At 41.1% G+C, this 25645-nt stretch overlaps 1 protein-coding gene across 6 annotated transcripts in view; it reads left to right on the forward strand.

The window, feature by feature from the left end:
• PTPRK (protein tyrosine phosphatase receptor type K) overlaps window positions 1–25645 on the forward strand; it is a 326009-nt gene that overhangs the window by 153972 nt on the left and 146392 nt on the right. For all 6 annotated transcript variants that reach the window (XM_028723365.2, XM_077926014.1, XM_028723373.2 and 3 more), the window contains exons 4-6: window positions 6907–6988; window positions 8847–8962; window positions 21290–21464. In XM_028723365.2, coding sequence (XP_028579198.2) covers window positions 6907–6988; window positions 8847–8962; window positions 21290–21464 — 373 coding nt within the window. The remainder of the gene's footprint in view (window positions 1–6906; window positions 6989–8846; window positions 8963–21289; window positions 21465–25645) is intronic.

Consider the following 25645-nt stretch of genomic DNA (forward strand, 5'->3'; position numbering starts at 1 on the left):
ATGTAGAGCCTAGCAGGAGAAAATAAATCCTCAACCAAAAAGAAAGACCTGTCGCGTGATGAGAACAAAGTATTTGCACATGTGTAGAATTAAATGTATATTTTAAGATAAGGTGATAGAAGCCCAGGGGTCAGTATTATGGAGGAAACGAGCAATGACATATTGCGTTCTGACGAGATACAGGCTCTTTTCCACAGCCCACTCCATAGTCAACCACCCTTTTCCAAGCCTTTCACACATCATGGCCACCTGTAATTCCTTTGTACAGGGGTACCTCAGGTTACAAACGCTTCAGGTTACATACGCTTCAGGTTACAGACTCCGCTAACTCAGAAATAGTACCTCGGGTTAAGAACTTTGCTTCAGGATGAGAACAGAAATCGTGCAGCGGTGGTGCAGCGGCAGCAGGAGGCCCCATTAGCTAAAGTGGTGCTTCAGGTTAAGAACAGTTTCAGGTTAAGAACAGACCTCCGGAATGAATTAAGTACTTAACCCGAGGTACCACTGTATGTTGATTACTAGTCCTATACTTATTTTTGAAACTTAAAATTATGTGAGCATGTTCTTACAAATATCCAGTCACCACAAGGCCTTCACAGTCTTCTTTGGCTTACTTGCCCTCTAAATCTATTTCCTTCTTCTGATCCTAATGGAATTCCTTTGCAGTAGCCCTTGGTGAAAATACATTTTCCAAGGTGCATTAGGTCTTTGGCTCCTGCCACAATGCTCCACAGTGTTCCAGGGGCCAAGAGTAATGAGAGGCCCTTCCTTCCATCTCTGTGCAGCTGTAGTACTACCATTGCGGCTACTGACCCAGGGGGATTAGTTTGGTTTAAAGTGAACATGTGATAATTTAGGGGGTTCTAATGATCATTTAGGGGACGCGGGTGGCGCTGTGGGTAAAACCTCAGCGCCTAGGACTTGCCGATCGCATGGTCAGCGGTTCGAATCCCTGCAGCAAGGTGTGCTCCCGTCATTCGGTCCCAGCGCCTGCCAACCTAGCAGTTCGAAAGCACCTCTGGGTGCAAGTAGATAAATAGGGACCGCTTACTAGCGGGAAGGTAAACGGCGTTCCGTGTGCTGCGCTGGCTCGCCAGATGCAGCTTGTCATGCTGGCCACGTGACCTGGAAGTGTCTGCGGACAGCGCTGGCTCCCGGCCTATAGAGTGAGATGAGCGCACAACCCTAGAGTCTGGCAAGACTGGTCCGTACGGGCAGGGGTATCTTTACCTTTACCTTAATGATCATTTCTTTGAGAGATCCCTATGAGCCCCCAAAGCTTGTATCCTGGGTAGAGCGAGTTTTGTCAGCATGAAAATTTTCCCAGCTCTCAACTTTCTGAAGTTGTGTGGGGCTCAACAAAGCAAGAGATTCTTCTTCCTCCACTTTCAGTCCCTGGGGGCCATGATAGAGGTGAATAAGATTATGCGTGATGTGGAAAAAAACAATATTTTCCCCTCTCTCATAACACTAAAACCAACATCCGATGAAGCTGAATTCTGGAATATACAGGGCAGACAAAATTAATTCTTCACACAGGATGCCTCTGAATACTAGTCGCTGGAGGATACTACTGCACTCATCGCCTGCTTGTGAGCTTCCCATAGGCAGCTAGTTGGCCACAATGAGAAGAGCAGGGGTGCTCTCTTATACTTTTAAGATCCACCATAGAGCTGATCAACAATGAATGAAGCATTGTGTCAATGGTTTGTTCATTATATTACATTCTCATTTTAAATAATTGTGATAAAAATGCACTCTGCCTTGATGCTGATGGCTTCTTAAAGGATTAACAATTATACAGAAATGCTGCAAATGATCTCATGTTCTCAGAAGGTGGCATACGAGACAAGATAAAAGACAATGTACAGGGAAGGGAAATGCCAGGCGAGCAAGAACCTCAGATTTTGAGAACTTCAAAGGAACTTGGTAGAGATACTATAGGAATATGGCTAGACTTCCCCAAACCACACATAAATGAGACCTTGCCTCTGTTATTAATGTTGGTGTCATCTCTCCATGGTTCTCCCACTTCTAGACTGAACAAAAATATAAGAAGAGAGGTAATGAGTGTCCTCTTCTAGAGCCTCCCCTTTGGGAGATTTTCTCTCACCTATTCCGCTTTTGACTCTTTTGTTGGAGCCAAAGAAACATGGCAAAAATGGGCTTAGAACAATTTCTGAAGTCTGGACTTAGCCTTTTTGACTCTTAGAATTATCCCCATTCCTCACTTCTGAATGTAGCCTCATTTCTGCTTTGGAGGGAAAAAAGAATTTCTGAACATATAAGACATAGAACAATTCTGGAACATAGAGCAAATCACTCTCTTGATTTGTCTCAATTCAATTCATTGGAAGTTGTTGGCTCTTTCACATTTTTTAACTCAAAATAAATTTGATAACAATTTTCAAGCCCTTTTCGTTTTTAAAATTACTTTTCAAAATTTTTATACTTTTAGGTGCTCATTAGCATTTTAAAATGTTTTATGTAATGTTAGATTTGAACTTTATTTCAGTGAACGCCCCCCTTTTTAAAAAAAGTTCTGAAGTCCATTTTAGCTAATTTATATTGCCTTGGCTTTTGTGTCTAAGGGCCCCATTTAACTTTCTTTTTTAAGTGTCTAGAAAATTTAGCAATGCTTGAAATTGGTTTCAAAAATTCAAGTAGTGTGCAGGAGGGGAATTAAATGGAGGAAGGGTTATTTATTGCGTTTCAGCAGTTGGGATCAAGTAGAGTACAGGAGGATATGAGAGGAGGTCATATCATTTAACCAAGTGCTAAATGCTAGTGGTTCAATTAGCCATTTTGCTTGCCACTTTGGCGATGCCTGGTTTGTCAAGTGCCTGTCTTTTTATCTCAAGTTTTGAGTTTCTCATCTCACTGCTGCCAATGCAATCATGTCGGCTTTTCCATATACTCAGTGTAAAGCTGTAATGTACTATAATCATTATATCCATTCTACTTGTAGTAAAAATTATTAGCTTGGGTTACCACCAAGCAAACTCTTGAATTTTGCATTCTTAAATAAAATGTTAACACATTCCAGTAAAATTCTGTGTTCATGATGGTGGTTTTGTCTCTAGTTAGACCAGACTTCTCTTCTTACATTCGATTGACTGGAACTGGGGATTGATTTGTTTGTTGAACAAAGAAATTCTAAAAGAAAGGATGTAAGCCTTCTGTTATGATTCCTTTGGTGGGGTGATATTAAGTAGTATATAGAGATGGATTATAATAAACACAAAACGTTGGATTGTGACAGTCTAAGCTTTATATGCTCCAGAATGTTTTTAATTGCTTAAATGAGTCTGTGTGAAACCTTACAAACAAACAAACAAACAAACAAACAAACAAACAAAGACATATTCAGGTATTCTGATCTAGAATTAAATTAATTCTACATTAGCACACAAACACAGAAGCTCCTCCCCATTCTTGTAGAACAAGCAGCTTCCTGTAAACATGGAAGGTTCTTGCACATTTTAGAATCCTGTAAAATCTGTGTTTTTAATCCCACCTCATAAATTCATTATCTACCTCATGAAGGGTGATGGGATGGCAAAGGTAGTATGTTTCTCTCTTCTCCTAGCCCCCTTTGTATATTGTTAATGCCTAAATAGAACACATGAAGATGCAAGAAACAAGCTGCAAAATGACACTCCTAGAAACATATTGATTATGCACTTTTATAATACACAATTTATAAAGGTTCTGGGAAGCATGTGGTGTCTCTTCCATCGTTTATGTTTCGGCTGAGAAACTTGGTGATTGGAAGTTGATCAGTAAATATATCCTGTTATTGAGAGATCCTAATACAGTCTCTGTGTATATAGAATATACCCCATCTCTCACCTCTTTTCCACATTGGCCACTGAACAGATATGATTATGAAAGTCAGCCCAAGGTTGGGTATTTATGAATCTAGGGTCATTTAATTTTGCATTTTTTTACTGCCAATTACCAATTAGAAGCTAAAAATGTTCACTGCTCATGGTGTCATGGTAGAGTAAACTTGTTGATTATTATTTTTAAAGCAGCAAAAGATTAATTTTTATAATGTAAAAGTAGTTGATACTATTTATTTTTGTTATTGGACTTGACAAAAGATCAATAACTTGCTTATTAAGTTTCATTTTTTTGTTTTCTGACTATATATCACCACAATAATCCCATTATGAAATGCGAACTTTCACTGTAGCTGTTTTCTTTAGTAAGTGCTGGACCCACAGATATCTGAGTCGGTAGAGCATGAGACTCTTATTCTTAGGGTTCAAGCCCAACGTTTGGGCAAAAGATCTCCCCTGCGTTGCATGGGGTTAGACACAAGGTCCCTTCCAACTCTTCAATTATATGATTCTATGTGAGGCCTGCCTTTCCAGGAATGAAAGAATTTCCCATTTTTCCCATTGATGAAAGGTGCTTAACAAAAAAAGGTGTGTTTTTTTAAAAAAAAAAATCTTGAAAAAGATTATCAAAAAAACTCTTCCCAAAAAAATTCCTTTAAAAGAATCAAGTCCTTAAAAAAAAATTTCCCTAAAAAAGTCCTTAAAATAATCCTTCCTTAGAGACCAACTAAATTTGTTATGGTATGAGCTTTGGTGTGCATGCACGCTTCTTCAGATACCTGATTATGAATGTTTTGGACTGTTGGTAGATCTCTGTCCTCTATAAAACTGTTATATTCCCTATTAAAACTATCTAAGCCTGTATACATATCATACTTTTTAAGCACACACACTCCAAGCTGTAGCTTGTCCCAAAAGAGCTATAACTCCCAGCACCCTTAACAAACTACAGCTTCCTGGGTGCTGCTCTTTCTAGGTGCTTTAAATGTATGGTGTCCACTCAGCCTAAATCTAGACTCCACTTTCTTGAGCCTTTTGTCAATTTTTTTTTGGGGGGGGGGCGAGTGGTTCCCTCACTCCAGTTTCCTTCCAAATATTTTTGCATATTCCCCCCACCTTAATTTTAGAACAGTTTCCTCCAGTGATGGCTGCTGTGGGGTTTGTGTTTCCGCATTAATATTGCATTGCACTGTAGACATGGATATTTGAACAAGCTGGGCTCTTCCCTTCTTGCAAAGCATTTGCAAGCAAGCAAGGCGGCATGGCTAGCATTGTTCCAGGGCTTAATTGCATTAAACAGGCTGATCTGCCAGAGAAATCAGTGCTCGCATCCCTGGTGGGCGTATTGGTAAAAAAGCTCAAAAACTCTGTGTAACCCTCCCTTAAAAAAAAAATATCAGTGGGGGGTGTGCCATAAAAAAATTCTGCACTGGGTACCACCTGACCTTCCTACGCATCTGGGGGCGCCCCAGTGAGTGGGGGAGCTCATGGCTTTGCCTGCGGCCTCCCCTTTTCCTGCACGCCCGCCAGCTGTCCCCTGTCTACCATATGGCTGGCGGGCATGCAGCTTCCTTCCCAAGCCTCCGCAGGAGGAGAGTGATCCCCACAGAGGCTTGGCAAAATCTCGACAACTCTTGGAAACGGGGGGGGGGGGGGTGCTGGAGGGATTTTGGCACCATGGTGCCGGATATGCTTAAGACGGCCCTGTGGGGGAGGATTTCTGGTTCACCTCAGGCACCAAAGTGTCTGGGGCCAGCCCTGCTTAACTCTTAGGGGTTCCCCAAAGATTTCTAGGAACTATAGTTTTTAAAGGTGCTGAGAGATATTATGAGACCTCTATTCGCTTCACAGAGGTACAACTCTCAGAGTGGCTTAGCAATCAAATCCTCTGTCCAGGGGACTCTGGGAATTTTAGCTCTGTGAATGGAATGGGGGGACCTCAGTGTCAGTTCCCCCTCTCATAATTGTCAGCATGGAGGCCCTAATCTGGATCACCCTCCTGCAGTTTGTACTGAGGGGAAATGTTGCATTTAATTAAACTGGCCTTTTTTGCATGAAGGTTGCCTGAGTATCAAGACCACAGTGAAATGGTGGGTGAGTAAGGGTTAAAAAAAGCCTTCACTGGCAATTAGAAAAGAAAAAAGCAACACCCCTATGCCCAAAGGCAGAACTACACAGTTAAGATGATATGCTGGTATACTTTGTTTTGTTTTTGGCGCGCGTGCGCGCACACACACACACACACAGTGTTTTCTGGCTGCTTTAGAAAACAATATAAAAATACAATCAAAACCTGCTGCAAACGCACGTTAATATCATGTTAATGCAACAGAAAATAAAATCAAGCAAGAAATCGGTGTATATGTTTGCTCCTCACAGAGAGAGATTGAGAGCTCATGATTTGGGCTGAAACTGAATACTTCCTGAATTCTAGTACTTGATGCTTCTCTCTGCATCATCCCTGGAGTCTTGCAGTGCTCAGAGTTCAGGTGGGCATGGAGATAACTCTATCCCTTTATTGCGGAGGATTACACCATTTCTGCTGCTGCTATTGACACGGATTTCGGCTAGGCATCAGAGGAGCTATGATACCAGTGCCTTTATTATTCCTTCCATCACATTTTTTATCTCTTGCTTGGCAGAAACAGAGAACGAAGATACGTACAGGCATATTAATCTTATACTTTCAGTTTCGCTGTGAATGTGGTATTCAGCTGAATTGCTGAGGTAGAAAATGCAAGGGCCTTGTTCACCTAGGCAGTATGTGAAAAATCTGCCCTCTTTTTACTGGAAAATATTTGCTTTGTTTTAAAATGGTATATTTGTTCTAAAGATTCTGCATATTGCAGGCCAGAATGAGAGGGCAAGGGCACTGAAGTAGCCTTAATTAATAGCTGACCTTTGTGTAAATCAAGAATGGTGAAAATGATTAAATTCAGGAGTGAAACCTAGCAGCAAGTTCAGCTGTAATGAAAAAGTGTTGTCTTATATCTGCACCCTGCACTGATGGGAATTCTGTAGCAGTGACGGTTGTAAACATTTTTTTCTTTCTCTTTGACAGGTAATATTTGAGGCCGAAGTCTCAGATGGAAGAAATGGCTACATTGCCATTGATGACATCCAGGTTCTGAGTTACCCTTGTGGTAAGTAATGATTAAGAGTCACATTTTTCTCTGTCTTTTTCAAGACAGGCTCAATATAGTCTGACTGCTTTTTCCATCATCCAGCCATTGGTGTCCTCCCTCCACCCTCCTCCTCTAGTTTTTCCTCTTACAAATTGTTAAAAAGTGGGGAAATGACACCTTTGAAGCAGTGAATTAATCTTGTTTTCTTGTTAATTTAAATACCTTAATTTAATGTTTCTCAACATTCACAGATGAGTAGCTTATAGTTAAATGTAGATGCATAAGATTTCTATTAGTTGGGGTTCCAGCTAATGAGGGAATAGAACAACAGAAGTGGCTTGCTGGGTGGGGTAATGCCACTCGGCTAGCTTCCCAATAGGTGGATTTCACTGGAGGAAGAGGGGAGAGGTGGTAGAGAGACTGATGTAGTGCAAATGCACCAGCAGGAGGATTTAGCACTGCTGGTGCATTTGCCCAACGCTGACCGCCCTGACGCCTTGCTTCCTCCACATTCCCTTCTGGTCGGCAACAGCAACCACCTGCTGGGAATCTGGCACAATGGCTCTGTTCCACCCAGTGAGCTATTTCTGGGAAACAGCATTAGAATCAAGCTTCTGTAAATCCTATCTGTAAAATACCTATGTGCTTCTTCATGATCCTGTGAGATTTAGCTCAACTTATTATCAATATAACAATAACACTTTTAAGTGTTGTAGCAACCAATGTTGAGCAAATGGCATTTAAAGTGTGTGCAGAGCCCTATCAAAACTAACAGCAAAATCATGCTTGAAGATGATTCGGAGACCCATTAGGCCAAAAAGCAGTACATAAATAAACTATCTATGTGGAGTAGCTGAGTTGTTAAAGCTTGAGACTCTTAATCTCACATCCCTAGATAAATAGGGACCGCTTACTAGCGGGAAGGTAAACGGCGTTTCCGTGTGCGGCTCTGGCTCGCCAGAGCAGCGATGTCACGCTGGCCACGTGACCCGGAAGTGTCTCCGGACAGCGCTGGCCCCCGGCCTCTTGAGTGAGATGGGCACACAACCCTAGAGTCTGTCAAGACTGGCCTGTACGGGCAGGGGTACCTTTACCTTTACCTTTTAAACATGGCCCTTGATCCTAATTAACATGAGCCTTTCCCCCACACCCCACACAGGCATAGCATTACTGAATGTTGTTTGGTTAATTGCAAAGGTAATAGACTGGGCCAGTCTATTGAATTGCTAAGCCTAGACTCTTGATGTGTGGCCTGTTACCAGGTAATTTAGAAGAGTAATGTGTGTGCAAACTATGTAGCATATTTCTCTCTCGACTGCCACCACTGCCTTTTTCAACCCTAATATTTCACAAGGATGGTTTTGTCACTGAGCTTTCCTCGAGGCAGGACAGTTAGTATGAGAAGCTTTGTCAGTGGGTCAAATGTTGCTGTATTTAGTGGTGCAGGTGATATTTACTGACAGGGATGTCTACGTGGCACTAGATCACACTATATGGAGTTAATTAAATCTGATTGTTTGTATTGTTAATGCAGTGGTTTCTCATTGCAGTGGTTTTATGTATAATGTAATGGAAGTTCACTCCAGAGTTTTTAGGCTTTTTTTTTTTTTGTTCCACATCCTTTTACGCTTTGGCTTATTACAAATCGCTTTTAATTCATGTCTGACAAGCTTGAGCAGAGTTTGTGTGGTGCAGGAAGAAAGATCAAGGCTGTTTTGTTCTCTCTCCTTGAGTTGAAACAATTATTTTCTTTCATGTAAAAAATTAGTTTTAACCAAAGGCTGCAGTAATGTGTATCTTTGGGGAGAAGTAAATGGGCTTTTTTTGTCTGAACATATTTTTGGTAACATTTTTCTCTCTCCCCACCTACACACAGATAAATCTCCTCACTTCTTGAGGCTTGGGGATGTGGAGGTCAACGCAGGCCAGAATGCTACATTTCAGTGCATTGCTACAGGGAGGGATGCAGTGAATAACAAGTTATGGCTCCAGGTAAGGCTGATTCAATGGGGTCCATTTGTGGGCATACATCTTGCAAAAACAAAAAATGAAAGTTCTACTTTTTCTGGTTTATACAGGATAAGTCACATAACTGAAAAATGCTTTCCAATATATATTTTTTTGCTTTATTTTTAATTTTCATTTCTTTCATATTAAAAGATGGTTGTACTTATACAACTGCAATGCTTTTGAGTCCCCCACTTTTATGAACAAAATCTGACTCACATGAGTAGAAGATGCAGTCATAGCTGTCAACTTACAGATTTGAAAATAAGGGACCAGCAGCCTCAAAAATAAGGGACCAGCAGCCAAAATAAGGGATTTTAGTCAACCAGCAGCCAAACGAAGCCTCAAGCGGTGGTTCCCACAGTGCAGCAACCCAACAAAGGGGTGCAGAGGGGGAAATCACTACATTAAGATGCCGCACTGGTTGGAGGGTATGCTAAGCAGCACGTCGGGGCTGCCGTCGTCCTGGCGCGAGGAGTTCCATCGGCCCTTCCCTGCACGAGAGAGAGGGAGGGAAGGAGAGAGACTCTTGCCCATGCCGCCCGCGAGCCCGGCATGAGGCGGTTGTGGCACTGTGGTGGCTGCTGAAGCGCTGCCCTTCTGCATCCCTCCCCATCACCTCCTCTTCCTCCTCCCTCAAGCCGCCTCCTCAGCTGCCACCTCCGGCTTCCCCTGGCAGCGAGACTTGTCCGCCCACCGCCAACCATCTCCTCATGATGTGCCCCTGAGGGGGAAAAGGGAGAGACAGAGACAAGGCAGTTCGTGTGCGTTCTCTCTCAAGGTGGAGGACCCCAAGCTGCTGCTTCCCTCCCAAGCCGGGGGAGCATGAAACCTGGGAAATTTAAGAAACATCATCAGTTTGGGACAGCAGCAGGAAATGGCGCTAGGATAAGGGAGTTTCCCGCCAAATAAGGGACGGTTGACAGCTATGGATGCAGTGATACACTTTTTATTTCATCAAATATCTCTCTATTCATGGGCTCTGTGTTTTGTGATAGCTCAGTTGTAGCCCTTTCTTATAATCAAGGTATTATGTGAAATTGCTGTTACACTGCAGTGAATATTCTCTGCAGTAGAATGCTCTCTACACATTTATTTTATTTAGGCACCATAACCACCCTAAAAATGTCAGCAATATGTTTTAGACTTAAAAAAATGGAGAAAATGCAGTCCTGGGGAGCAATGTGCTAAATTTGGAATTCCTTTTCAGTGAGGTAAGGAAAAATTGTATGGTACTTGCGGATAAGTGGGGCATATGTATCTGTGATCTTGTAAAACTATTTGATTGAAGTTGATAGCAAATTATACCTTGATTTTAAACAGAACGTTAAACTACATCCATGTGATGCAACTGAATTAAAGAATTCCAGATTTTAGAACAGGATGAAGTACAATCACAAAAGTCATGCCGGATCAGGCCAAGGGTCCATCTAATCCAGTATCCTCTTTTCATATATGCCTGTGGAAAGCACATATGCAGAACTGGAGCTCAGCACCACTGTCCTCACTTCTGATTTCTACCAGCTGATATTCATAGGCATATTGCCTTTAACAGTGGATGTGTAACATAGCCATTGATAGCCTTATCCTCCATGACGTTTGTTACTAATGAGTAAAATGAAATGAGATGACCGATAATGGTACTGCTCATGCCTTCTGCTTCAATGTGATAACTGTAAACATTCGATTTCAGTGACTTAAGCATAGTTTTATTTGACTTTACATGACCAGTTCAGTAATTGCAGGATGTATCACTAGGGACTAAGAGTTTCCATTAAATGGGGAACACTAATAAAACAACACTTAGATAGCACAAAAAAATCATTATAAAGAAGCAGAGTATTAGGAGTGCCAAAGTGAACACACATTAAAAGAACCTGTATAATTGTCATAGCTAAGGTGCTAACAATGGCAGTGTGCAAGTACTTATGTTAACCACTCTGTGCAACCTAGATAAATGTTGATGCAATGTGGTTAAAAAGGGCCAACTGGAAAGTTTCCATAGTGTGCAGTCCTGCATATCAGATTGATGTCAGATTATTTCATTTTTATTCTCTAGGGTAGATTGTGTAACAAACAGACAAAAGCTGTTTTAGCAAACATATGTTTTGTTTCGTCTAAATTACATAATTAGATTTCCTCTCCTTTTTGTTGAAAACAATAAACATGTTTATTTCATTAAAAATTCAACCCACCAAGATAGTTTACAAGATAATGAAACACAACAATTTCCACCCCCCCCCAAACCCCAAGAAGTAATGTGATAGAATTTGCTCACTAACCTTGTGTGGTCACTGGGGCACACAGCCAAAAGGCGCGTCATCATATGGGGGCATGGCCAGTGGGTGGGATACTGTACCACTTCTTACATGTTGGAAGCTGTGAAGGAATTCATGTGCATAAATAATCTTAGTAAAGGGTGTGCTTCTAGGGGAGACAAATTTAATCTGCAAAAGTTCAAACAAAAATTCCCTGAACAATTAGGCTCCATAAAGATGGGGGTGTTCAATACAGTTCTTTGGAGAGGTTTGGTTATAAAAGACTTTGCTGGTCAATGAAACTATCTACCAATCGAAGTTTTGAGGCTCCATGAGAGAAGGAGTGGCCTAAGCAGCTCACCTCACCAAGTTGGGGGTGGTGACCTCAACATAGTAAAGGTAAAGGTACCCCTGCCCGTACGGGCCAGTCTTGACAGACTCTAGGGTTGTGCGCCCATCTCACTCAAGAGGCCGGGGGCCAGCGCTGTCCGGAGACACTTCCGGGTCACATGGCCAGCGTGACAAGCTGCATCTGGCGAGCCAGAGGCGCACACGGAAACGCCGTTTACCTTCCCGCTAGAAAGCAGTCCCTATTTATCTACTTGCACCCGGGGGTGCTTTCGAACTGCTAGGTTGGTAGGCGCTGGGACCGAGCAACAGGAGCGCACCCCGCCGCGGGGATTCGAACTGCCGACCTTTCGATCGGCAAGCCCTAGGCGCTGAGGCTTTTACCCACAGTGCCACGACCTCAACATAGCTCCCTCTATATAGTTGAATATGAGTAGAGAGACTACCACTGAAGGGGACCTGAGCCAGATGGCTTATCCAAAAAGAGCCACAGGCATAAGGAGCAATACTCCAATTCCTAAACCAACAGGGATCCACACAGTACTGAGTGATTATAATACCTAGCTTGCAACCCATTGCAGATCTGTTTAAAAGTTGTTGTTAATGCTTATTTTGAAACCCAGGTTGATGTCTCACCTCTTTATTGTAGGATTCTGACGGCAAGTAAATATTCCTGAAAGTGCTTCTTCACATAGGATGATAAATAGATGGAAACTTTGAGATATTTTAACTACAAATCATGTTGAAAAGCAAATCTGCCTATTATATATGAAAGTAACCTATTCAGAATTATAGAGGGCAAGTTCACAGTTGGCTGCAAGGTTCTATGGAAATTATTACTTTGCAACTAGCTTTCATTGCCTCAAGTAATAGGATCAAATAATTCATGAGCTCATCGGTGATAGTATTTTCTCAACAGGTGATCACTCAGTTATAATATGATGTAGTAGTGCTACATCCAAGTGCTATCTTGGATATGGCAGTGGGACTGTGAACCTACTGTGGCTGTGATCTTTTCCCAAAAGGTCCACTCCCAGAGGTTTTCAACCTTTTGAGTCCACAGCTACCTTGGCCAACTACATTCTTTCTGTGGCATCCCTGTGGGGCTCAGGAGCCCAGTTATGTCACCCATTGCCTGCCTACAAATGTTTAAAACTTGGGCTGCCTGATCCTGTGTTCTACTGTGTGGGAAGATTGAAAGTCTAAGCACACATACTAGCATGCTCTACTGAACTTAGTTGGAACATACTTCTGAGTTAAACAGCAAAGCTTTTTGGAACACATTAATTTCATGTCCAAAACAAGACCAGGTAATTCAGAACACTAAAATCCTCTGTGTGTGCATGCACGTGCGCACATGTGTGTTTTGGGGGTCAGGCAGAAGATTCCAAAAACATACCGTGTTTTTGATTAGCTCAGTTTAAATATCTGAGGAATAGGTTTCAGAACCAAGCTGCTTCATTCTATTTTCCAGTTTGGGAATGGTAGTAAATGTGGTAAGCTGTCTCACAACGTTTGAGATCTCTTGTCCGTGGCCAGCATAAGACGACACCTATGTGGCCCCCATCAATAAAGCCCTTTCCTTGGAGCATCTGCTAAACCATATGCCCTGGCTCTAGGTTCAGTAGTTGATAACGGAACCACTAATGAGCCTATCCATCATTGTTGAGCCTTGGCACCAACACATCATTTGGCTTGAGCAAAGAGGTTTAACCCGCCTTTGCAGTTCCGTGTGTGTGTGTGTGTGTGTGTGTGTGTGTGTGTGTGTGTTTTGCCACACAGATCTTGGTGCTACCTTTGACTTTGGTGGATCTGAAATGAGGAGTGTTATCACCCATGGTTAAAATGTGGTGGGGGTTTTTAAAGCATGACTGGTAATCCTGTCAGTAATCTGTCAGTAATGGCTTTAGGTGCTGGCTAAATGCCTCCTTAGTTGGCAGGCCAAAGCTGGAAGAGGGTGCCATGGTTTCACCCTTTGAGAGGCTCATCAGCATTAATGCAGCATGATGCCTTTCTTCTCCCAGCCACAGGAAAATGTCATTCCTAGTGGAGTTGCAGATAATTAAAGCAACTGGCTGAAAATAGCAATTGAAGGATAGAAAAAGAAAACGATGAATTTGAGTTCAGTTTGTTGCAACTACAACTCATGACTTTTCTCTGTGTTTAGGGAATATTGTGTACATTTAGATGTTTCTGCTTTCTGTTCTGGACATCATGAGGATTAGGGTGCTTCTGTTGTGGAGGATATTGCCTTTTCCTACCATGTAAGCCACAGTACCTTTATAAAAAGCAGTGTCTTCAAGGTGATGGTGCATTCATGGTTGCAAATGCTGTTCGGAATGTAGCTGTCTGCCATTTTGGGCATCTGTTGTATATTTAGAGCTTGACTGATTGGTGTGGCACAACTTCAACCCTTTTTGCATGATCATAGCAACAGGCCTAACTTTCAGACGTTCCTGCCATTTGTTTAACCTATTTATTAAAGATTGTGGATTCTCAGCAACTTTGGAAGCTGGGTGTTCCCCTATCTTTTGTCTGGCTTTAAAAGTGGGTGGCTGAAAGGAACAAGAAATGTATTGTTTCTTTCTCCTTCTCCCTGGCCTACCATACTTTTATGTTGCAGAGAGTCAACAGCAAGGGGATGTCTGTGAATGGCGTGCTTGCAGGTGCCATGTTTGGGATCCTAGGATTACACATTGCCAGGGCTACTGCGGTGGGGTAGGGGAGAGATAATAAATCATGAGAACAAACGAAAGGAGCAATTACATTGGGGCAAGAGCATATTAGTAATTATAAAAAAAAATTATAAGCATTTGGAAGATAAGCAGAGTAGAACAATTTAGCATATTCAACCCATAAAGGATACACAGAATTGGGAAAACCAGTGCTAGCAAGCAAGCAAGCAGGCAGGCAGGCAGGCAGGCAAACAGTCAAACAAGCAAACAAAAACATGCTTTTTTTAAAAAAAAAGTAGCCTGCTAAATTGTTTGATTCCACTAAGCAAAGTACTGAGGGATGTCTACAATAGTCAGATGCAAACAAGAAATGAAAAAAGATAGTGTGCGGGGGGGAAATGCCACATATTCACCTTAAAGGAAGAATACACTTCAGCTGAAGAGGTACATCCACCAAAATGACTGTTTTAAAAGTCTATTTTTGAAAGACAAAATGCAATAGAGAACATTGTGAAGTTGATGCAATTGTAATATTGAAAAACAGCCTGAGAGTGGAATTTTACATCTATGGTGGATATTCCATTGGTGCAAGTATTTCAGCTAGCGAGATGGAACAACCCCCCCCCTCTACTTCTCCCGCTGTCCTGGGGGTTCTCCTGACCCCCTCCCTTGAGCCAATTTCAAGGTATACAGGGGGAGGAGAGAGGGGAGGCTCCATGGCACAAGCGGAACTCCTTGCACAGGGCTTTGCCGACAGGGCTGGTTGGGTGAATCCCGTTAAGTATTTTTCAGGCTAGTTTAGATGGGATACATCAAACTTAAACAAAAAATGGGGGGAAAGGGTAGCTAGATAGATGGCTTCAGATGTAACCCTAAGCATGAATGTTTGTACCTCTCCAATGCTATATGCTCCTTTTACTTCCTGGCAATTGATAGATCACTGTAGTCTTGTATAACTGTCTTTCATCCCCATGCATTAAGATTTACAAGTGAGAACCTACTCAGATTCTGAATGCCCATAAATCAGCCTGCCTGTGTGATATATGAGAGCTAGCAGTTTGCCAGTGCCCAACCCTAGAAGATTTGGAAGTCAAATACATCTTTGTTTGAGATGAACTTCTTCTTTTTTTGGCCAAGGATTTGTGCATGATAGATGAATATGAGTAATAAAAAATATTGATCTTTGTTTTGGAAGAGTGGAATATCCACACACTCACACCCCACGTTCAGTCTTTGGGCAACTTTGTTCATTACATGTTGAATATATATACACAGATCTGTAATATAATGAATGGCCGGTGATTTCCACCCATGTATTTTGCACTAGTGAAGGGCACTGGTCTTCAACAGGTGGGTTGTGACTCACCACTGGGTTATGGCCTGATCCACGGCGAGTTGCAACAGCAGCACTGCTAACATACAAATGTTAGCCCCTGTGGTGTAGTGGTTAAGAGCAGTGGACTCGTAATCTGGTGAACCGGGTTCGATTCCCTGCTCCGCCACATGCAGCTGCTGGGTGACCTTGGGCTAGTCACACTTCTCTGAAGTCTCTCAGCCCCACTCAGCCTCACTCAAGGTTGTGGGGGAGGAAGGGAAAGGAGGTTGTTAGCCGCTTTGAAACTCCTCAGGGTAGTGATAAAGCGGGATATCAAATCCAAACTCCTCCTCCTCCTCCTCCTCCTCTTCTTCTTATTGGGGAATGGGGGGGGGCAGTGGAGAATTAAGGAGTGGGCTCCCAATGCAAGTTTGTATTAAAGGTGGATCCTGGGTCTGAAAAAGTTGAAGACTCCTGCTCTAGGAAACAGGGAGTGGCTGTTGTTCCTCAGTAGATGTGCAAAGCACGAGACCATCCTTCCTTGAGAACACTTCCTGTTTCTCTGTACCTATATCTTTAGGTGCCAGGTGAAAATGTTCCTCTTCAACTAGGCTGTCAGCTGATTTATGCCCTTTTAAATGTTTTTGTGGGAGGGGCAGTATGGGTTTGTTTTGTTCATGTTCTTGTTTTTATTAGTGCTGCTTTGTGTTCTTATTTTGCATTTTTATGCTATGAACTGCCCTGAGATCTTTGGATAAAGGGAGGTATAGAACTTGAATAAATAATTAGATGATAGAAAGATAAATGGATAGACAGAGATATCTCCAACGAGAGTAGTCTTTTGTGCTTGTAACTCGTTTACTTTCCCCTTTAAAAAATTTACTCGTGGAAATTACTTTCCTCCCGCTGAATCGGCTGGCAGCTCTGGAGTTTTGAATTCTTCCTGTCTCTTGCCTGCAGTGGAGGCAACGCTGCTAACTAAGCCTGTTTTCTATAGCACTTTGCTTAGACCCTAAGTCGCTACCTTCTTAAATCAATCCTTACTGGATTCCCAGGTGTATTGCTGTTACACAACATTGCTTTTAAAGATTTCTTGCTTCACACCTCTTTACTTTCCCCCTTTACTATAAAGTTAATTCATAAAGATCTCCTTGCCTTTTCCTTTTCTTTCACGACCAGAGTCTTGTAAGCAATTTATGCCTCATCTTGTTCTGTCTCATTGCTGCCCTGCAACTGTGGTGACACATGATTCAGGGGGAATTGCTGCAGGTTCAGTCCCTCCAGACTCAATTCTGCAAATTAGCTAGTGCTTACAGTACATCCAGCATTACATCATTCTTCAGAAGATGTCTCTCTTTATTATAGCTCTTGTAGGAAAGTATCTTTCCAATGTTCTTTTTCTGTGCTCTTGATAGTGTTCCCATAAAAATAGCTTTCTTTTCTTTGATCACAGCAGTCTGGCTTTTTACATCCCTCCCCCCTTTGTATCCAGCATGCATACTCTGATCTCTAATAGTAGTGCTTGCAATGTTTTGACCATTGATTTCCTAGTACTTTACAAGTACAGTAGTTTGTTGAGTCTGTCATCATAACATATTGCTCCTGTGAAAGATAAGAGTTCTTTTTATATCAGTTGTTCCAAACAGAAACTGCAGTAGGTTAAGTCCAAGCTTAATAAAGTGTCCTTATGATTAACCTAGATGGAATCCAGACGTCAGATACATGCAGTCTGGTTTGCTTCAGGAGAAGCAAGAACTTGCCATGAGCCTTGATCTTGCACATCCCTCATCCCATGCCTTCTCTTTTGTATACCACAGGAGATCAAGAACGTCCACTTTCAGTTTTAAGTTAAACATAGTTCCTTGTGGTGTCTGGTCCCAAGTAGCTGTGGTTTGTTTTTACTATAGTTCTACTAAAGTATGATGCCATCCTGGTTCTTGACCTACCAGTTGAAAACTAGAGCCTTGGAACTTGTGCAGCTCACTCATATGCAACAGTCAGAATCATTTTCCATGTTTACTCTCAAGTAAGCCTCATTGTGTTCTGCTGGACTTACTTCCTGCTGAGTGTTAAAGTTTACAGCCTTTGACCATGGAGTTGAAAGCCCACATGTTTGTCTTCTGCTTTAATGACACTGCCAAAAGGGGATAGAATCTTGTATATTTTTAGGATTGCTTCAGTACATTTTAAGAAAAAACAGGTGGTAAGATGCTTTTGTTTCCTTTGTTAGTTATATATACATATACTGCATGGTATACATCTAGTTTATTTGAGTAAGCAGTATGAACATGTAACTTCTGACAGTGGGTGCAATCTTTGTTTAAATCTTCTTGACTTCAGTGGAATTCAGCCAGCCTAATTGCATACATATGATTGCAACCAAGGCATTAGCAGTCAGTTCATGTTTTCTCCATTGGCACTGAGACAGCTACTGAGGGATGTAAATTCTCATTTATCTATGAATGTACGGTGTATTGGCCATAGTACCACCTGCACCAGCATGACTTTCCGTTCATGTTGGCTGAATTCCACTGAAGCCAGGAGTTGTATATAGTTTATTTTTATTTTTTTGTTAAAGCAACAACAACAACACAAAAAACCTAATCTGTTAATTTGGAGTGCAGGCTCATAGTGCTGAAGATCCTTGTGTCCTGTTTGGAATAATTTATTGGTAATGAATCACCCATCCTGAGTGCATTGCCCTCAGCTTTTGAGGGAAAGGGGCAGGATGTAGATATGATTAATAATGTGAACAGTATTTTTGTGTACTTGAAAACTTAAGAACTTCAATAAAATATATATAAATACTGGTTTTATAAAATAAAAGGCTTGAGGTTTCTCCAGGGAATGCTTTTCTGATGGGTCATGGAGCTTTCCTTTTTTGCCAGTGATATATAATTGAAGATGCATATTTCTCTAATATAAACTTTGTATATACATGTCACCTGCTTCTGCCTAATATTATACAGCAGAGAGAAATGTAAGAATGATTAGGTGTGATTTACACTTTCTTGGTGGACTTTCACATATTAAAGTGCTGCAACTTCAGTCTTTATACAATTTCATTTGAGATTTTTCTTGGACCTCCAGTCTAAAATGTGTATGTTTGCATATGAAATCCCTCTTGTCACTCTACATTCCATCTTTTGAAGCCACTGCTGTCATTTAGGTTTGAAGAGAGCCTTCCCTTCTCGGATAAATGTGATCATTTCCCCTGGCTCCTTAGTTTGCAGTTCCTTTTTTGTTTTACCTTATAACAGCAGCAGATGATAAGTTCCTCCTGGTTTGAATTTAATTCTGCCTCACTTAACTAGGTCCTCCACGGGACAATAGCTCAGAGTCACATAAGCATCACTCTGTAGCCTCAGTGGCTGTTATCTGAGTAGATTCTCTCTGGGGATGCCTAAATGCTACTACTGTTGGCCCTATTGCACTACTTCCTAGGGACTTTTATTGTCAGATTCTTCACTGATTACAAGGCTGCAGGACACATCACTGACCATGTATAATGTGTTGTGATTTCTTTCTTCTACCTTCTGCCAGCCTGCGGTTTTGGTTTACAAACTGTGGCGGCTGTTGAGTTCCCATGAACCCTACTGACCACATTCACACAATTGCATCTTTGCCTATAAGGTGTGATATGGATGAGTTCATTGCTCCTTCTAGGGGCATCTACATGCTGCAATGTAGAAATCTTCAGTTAAGCAAAGTTTAGAACCAGCCAGGATCTTAGAGGACGGTCTGGTTTAATATCCTGGCATTATTTGATGTTGCCTGGTTTAATTGCTTGTGCTGAAAAAGGAAGAAGCAAAGGGGCTCTGTGTGGGGTGCAAAAGGCTTGTTTATCTTGGCTTATTTAGCAGAGAGAAGATTGTCTGCAATGGGGCATTATGCATGACAATTGCTTCCCTGCATTGTTTTATTTTTTGTAGACCATACAGTACATAACAATTCACAGAAAGTAGTCATGAGAACCTTCTTTCCCCCTCTCTTCTTCCTTTTGATATGATTAAATCATGAATGACACAAATTATTTTAAATTAAATTTTAATGTTTTGCTACTTCATGACTTGACTACAAACCTATGGCCGTCCGAAGTGCAGCTCCCACCAGCTTCATCCAGGGTTGATGGGAATTACAGTCCAGCAGCATCTGAAGGGCCTCAGTTGCCCTGTCTCTGGTTTACCCTGTGGACAGCATACATTTGCATTGTTAAATGCCCAGGTTCACATGTCAGGGAATCTTGACTGGATGAGGCTGTTTTGTAAAGTGTGGGAGCTGTTCAGAGTTGTATATGCATAGTTCATTCATTTTCCACCTCTTTAAAAATAGTCAAATAGTCCCAGATGCAGCACTGTGTGTACCTATGATAGTGGGTAATTTACAAATGTTGGTAAGCTAACAATGTCCAAAGGGCCACAGGTTCACCATTCCCATCCCAGAGGTTGTCTGCAGGGCTTTAAGGGGGCATTCTTTAATGCTTTATCAGAAGTCTTGCACAGAAATTTTTGGTTCAATATCCAAATCTGGTTAGTATTGATGAAGTACAGGCCATTGGGAGAGGTAATATTTTCTTGCTTGCTTACTATATGATAGCATGTGTTTTGTCATACCAGACATGGGGAAGAGAGACAAGAGATTATTGTTTCTGGCTGCAGTTGGGGGAAAAATGGAGTTCTCCATACTTTAGAAGTTGACAGTTCTTCAGATTTCTGCCATGGTTCTCTGCTTTCAAAATATATTGCAAGAAGGTTCAGTTTTCCAAGACTTGAAATATGAGCAACTTACCATGGGTTGAATCTATCAGAGTCATTGTGTGAGCAGAACAGCTTCCGCTCATGCAGTGGCATTTTTCTCCCTCTCCACCCCGTCCCCTGTACCCCCAGCACCCTAAAGCTCTGGAGGGTTGGGAGAAACTAGAAAGCAGATTTTGAGCATTGGAGTGGGAGGTGAGGAGAATTCATCGCACAAGCAGAAGTTGTTCACTGGAGACAACCCCATTTGTTTATATTGTCGTTGTGTATTTCCTTTTTTGATATACAGTGGTACCTTGCAAGACGAATGCCTCGCAAGACAAAAAAGTCGCTAGACGAAAGGGTTTTTTGTTTTTTGATCTGCTTCGCAAGACGATTTTCCCTATGGGCTTGCTTCGCAAGACGGAAACGTCTTGCAAGTTTGTTTCCTTTTTCTTAACACCGTTAATACAGTTGCGACTTGACTTCGAGGAGCAACTCATAGAACGTGGTGTGGTAGCCTTTTTGAGGTTTTTAAAGACTTTGGTGATTTTTGAAGCTTTTCCAAAACTTTCCCGACACCGTGCTTCGCAAGACGAAAAAAATCGCAACACGACAAAACTTGCAGAATGAATTAATTTCGTCTTGCGAGGCACCACTGTACTTCATTTGTGGATCTTAAGCATCAGGATACCCAGTACAAAGCTGCCATCTATTTCTAACAACATTTCATGGTCTCTACTAACACAAAGTCATTCGGAGTAGTGGATGGGGTGCAGTGTTCAGAGTGCAAAGAGAATATTTGCCAAGCTGCCTATAGTGCCTTTTCCTTCCTCACATAACGCCTCTCTCATAAAGATGGGTACCTTGCTAAGGTTCCACATTCCCTTTCATTACTTGCCAAGTTGCTTGTTTTGTGATCCTACCAATAAGATGCTGTTTTAATCACCCAGTCTTTTTGTGTTGATTTCCTTTTGTTTCAGAGACGAAATGGAGAAGACATTCCTGTGGCCCTAACTAAAAACATAAATCACAGACGATTTGCTGCTACCTTTAAACTTCAGGAAGTGACAAAAACAGATCAGGATTTATATCGCTGTGTTACTCAGTCTGAGAGGGGATCTGGAGTCTCCAACTTTGCTCAGCTTATTGTTCGAGGTAAAAAACAAAATTTCTTTTCTGATTGCTGACATCAAATGTTTTAAAAATAAAAATGTGTTTATCTTGATAATACCTTGAACTCAAGTGATATAGAGGGGAGAAGCCAATTGGACATTGCTGCAATCCTCATGGAATAAAACAAAAATGGCTGGTTTCTATTTGGAAAACCACAGATTATCTAAATGATATTTAATGACATAAAAATGTTTAAATGTTTATTCCATGGAGTTTGCTTTGTTTTTATACCAATAGAGATGAAAACCTGACTTAAATGTTCCCATTCGTTATTATTTTTCTATAGCCTTACTTTACTTAATATTGTTATGTGTACAGAAAACTCTGAGTGGTGAGAGACATCATAGTTTCCAGCACTTACCCTAGGTTTGGTTCCCCTGGAATGAAGGTCACGGGACACTGTGGTACTTTATCACAAATTGTACAAAGAATATAGGAAGTTTCTTTTTGTACTAAAGCTGTGCGCATGCACAATACATTCAAGGTCCATCCTTCTCGCAAGGATTCTGAGAACTGTAGTTCATTCCTGACAAAGCTGCAATTTCCAAACTACAATTTCCAGGATTCTTTGGGGAGGTTTGTGTGCTTTAAATAGGCTTCAACTGTATGGTGTGTATCTCAGTTCTAGATCAAAGTTAAGGAAATAAAATTTGTCTCCCATTGAGGAATGCTGACATTTTCAAAGTCACCATTTCGTTTTTATTTCAAGTCCTTAAAGTACAAATTATATTTTATACTATTTTATATACGCTGCTTAGAGGTTTGGTTTGATTAAGTGGTCTATAAATTTTGTCAAAACCAAATGAAAAATAAATATATTTTCAACAACTCGTTGAGTTCTACCTAAGATCTTAGATTCAGGTAGGTAGCTGTGTTGGTCTGACGTAGTTGAAATAAATATTTATTTTTTTAAAAAAATGTCCAGTAGCACCTTAGAGACCAACTAAGTTTGTTTTGGGTGTAAGCTTTTGTGTGCATGTACACTTCAGAGACACTGAAACTGAAGAATATATAAGGGTCTGGTGACATATGTTTCAGTGTATCTGAAGAAGTGTGCATGCACATAAAAGCTCATACCCAGAACAAACTTAGTTGGTCTCAAAGGTGCTACTGGACTATTTATTTATTTATTTATTTATTTATTTATTTATTTATTTATTTAGACTAAGATCTTAGAGTTATCGGCTGCATCAGCTTAAAGCTTGAGTACATAGAGTTCCTTGCTTCCCGCTATATTTGAAAAGCAATATGCAGTAGTAATGCTTCCTTGTTTGTCTGGATAACCACCAAATAAACCTCGTTAGTCAAAAACATACCCTGGGGGATAAGCTACCCTGGTGTTAAAACTCTGCTGAAAATTAACTATAGTGACAGGTCCTATATCTCGATGGCACTTTAAAGCTGACATCCTGCTACATGGATACAAAAGATGGTAATTTTAAAGGAAATTTTTGGGCCACTGATACGAATTGCCTTTAATAAGAGCTGGCATAGTATTGCCCATTGTCAAAGATGACCCAGGGGTAAGAGTTTATTAGTGCATTTCTTCCTAAACCGAAAGTGACAGGGCATGCTTAAGGTCTTTTTGTTGCTGTTTGAAACAAATGAAAATTTCAGTGTGGAGTTCCCATGCTGAAGAGTATCGATCTACGTGTTCCCTCAGCCGCAGGAAGAAGAAAAAAGATACGATGAAATGCAATTTACTTTGTCATGTTCTGAGTATTGCTTCCATATCATTTTGAGTAATGAGAATATCTTCAGCTTGTAGAAGACAAACTTTGACAACACGGGTTATTAGTGAATGGAAGATGAATAACAGCAGCTGCTGATAAAATGTGTGTTAAAACTAGCCTTGTCTGATTGCCCGAGTATGTTAGATTGACTATATATTTAAGGTGTGCAGTTTAACAGTTGCAACTGGCATGCCATTGTGGAGGATGAAAGTAGGCATGGTAGAATTTAAAAATAAAAATATATATTACTCTGTTGAGAGAAGCTTTGTGTTAATATATTTTTGTCTTTATTACTTGAAAATTGGAAGTTTCATGTATAAATTTCTAGAAATATAACAGAGGAGCATGCCATGTACAGTGGTACCTTGGTCCTCTAACTTAATCTGTTCCGGAAGTCCGTTCCAAAACCAAAGCATTCCAAAACCAAGGCACGCTTTCCCATAGAAAGTAATGCAAAATGCATTAATCCATTCCAGACTTTTAAAAACAACCCCTAAAACAACAATTTAACATGAATTTTACTATCTAATGAGACCACTGATCCATAAAATGAAATCAATAAACAATGTACTGTAGTCACACAATCAGTCAATCAGTAGCTGAACTGGGTACCACACAATCACAAAAACAAAACAAAAAGTGCCGCAAAAAACATACACAAAACGAATAGCAAAAACACACAGACCTCAGCGTAACACTCAAAAACGGAAGTGTGGCACTCAAAATGGAAGCGTAATACTCAAAAAGGAGCATGTTCGGCTTCCGAAAAAAGTTTGCAAACCAAAACACACACTTCTGGGTTTGCAGTGTTTGGGTCCACGTTGTTTGAGTACCAAGGCATTTGAGAACCAAGGTACCACTGTACTAAATCAGACCCTTTGTCCAGCCAACTCAGTATTGTCTCCACCGATGGGTGGTGGCTGTCCAGAGTTTCAGACAGTAGCATTTCCCAGGATTACCTAGAGGGATCGAACCCAGAAGTGTTTGGATACAAAGCAATGGGATCTACCACTGAACTATGACCCTTCCCCATTCATACAAGTTATTGCTAGCCAGCATCTAGACTTGTCACTGAGACTCCTTCACATTACTGTAGTAGAGCTTAGGTGACTTATTTCATTGCATTCTTTTGACTTCACATACAAGTTTTATAGTTGAATTATGTTTACCAAAGGGGTTTGTTGGCATCTGTCTGTCTCAGGAGACAATGGAAGACTGTGCCTTTGGAGGTCGAGTCAAACCATTGGAGAGTTACAGCTCCTGCTGTAGTTGTAGAGACTGATGCTGGAGAGACATGTTTTATTGCAGCTGGGGTAGATGAAGGTGTACAGTTTTGCTGCTACAAGTGCACCATGGCATATCTTCTTTCTGCGTTCCTCCCAGTAACCATTCCTCATCTGGTCACTTCTGTGGATTCTATACAATGTTTATAGTTGAATTATGTTTACCAGAGGTGTGCCATGTCAATAATGCAGTGCTTGTGACCTGTGACGAGCTGAGAGTTATAGATTTTAATTGATTTCCATGCCACAGCTTTCACACTTTAGTATTAGTATTAATAGGTGTCTTATCCCATAACTCCTCCAAGGGATCTGACTAGTTTTGCGTAGGCTGACAAAACTAATTAGAGTGAATAATCTCCTAAATATTCCTTCAATATCTTAAAATGAATTTGGTGCCTGGCGTTATTCTAAAGATCCAGTCAAGTTCCCCCCCCCCAAAACAACAACAACAACAACAACAAAAGGCTCTTTCTTAAGAAAGAAAAAGGCACAGATCTCTCAGGGAAATTGATAATCGATCCCTTTTTGTACCATTTGTAAATGCCTTGGAGAAGCATTGAAATTGTAAGACTGTGGCAGGAGTAAGGTTCATTTTCATCAACTCTGACATTCGCATGAAATTTCAAATATCACATCCAAAATCAAACCATGTACACATTTAGCTACTTGTGGAAAGGAAAACAGAGTATGTGTAAAAATCCATTTAATAAAAATATAATAATAAGAACAACAACAACAGTCCCCCCCCCCATTTAACAGCCCGTATATTATTTCGTGATTGAAAGCCTGGATAAAGAGGAATGTTTTCACTGTCATCATGTAATGATGGCAGTAAGTGACCCTCTCTGGGGAGAACATTCCACAGATGGGGAGTCACCACAGAAAAGACTCATTCAAATGTGCCCTCAGAGGCCTTCCTTGGTACACACCATGTCCCCATTTCCTTTCCACTGAAATTAGACCTAAAAAGCATTCTTTTGTAGCCAATGAACTACATTGTGGTGTGCAGTTTGTTGTGGGTGTTATCCACAGCAGTTTCTCCAATTTGCAAATGTGCCCACAGGCCCCAAAAGGTTGGTGGCCCTTATTATATAGTAAAGTCCTGTGTTAATTTACCAAAAATGAGAAATTAGCTAAAAGTAACATG

The sequence above is a fragment of the Podarcis muralis genome, chromosome 3 (assembly GCF_964188315.1).
Source record: "Podarcis muralis chromosome 3, rPodMur119.hap1.1, whole genome shotgun sequence".
Classification (NCBI taxonomy): Eukaryota; Metazoa; Chordata; class Lepidosauria; order Squamata; family Lacertidae; genus Podarcis; species Podarcis muralis.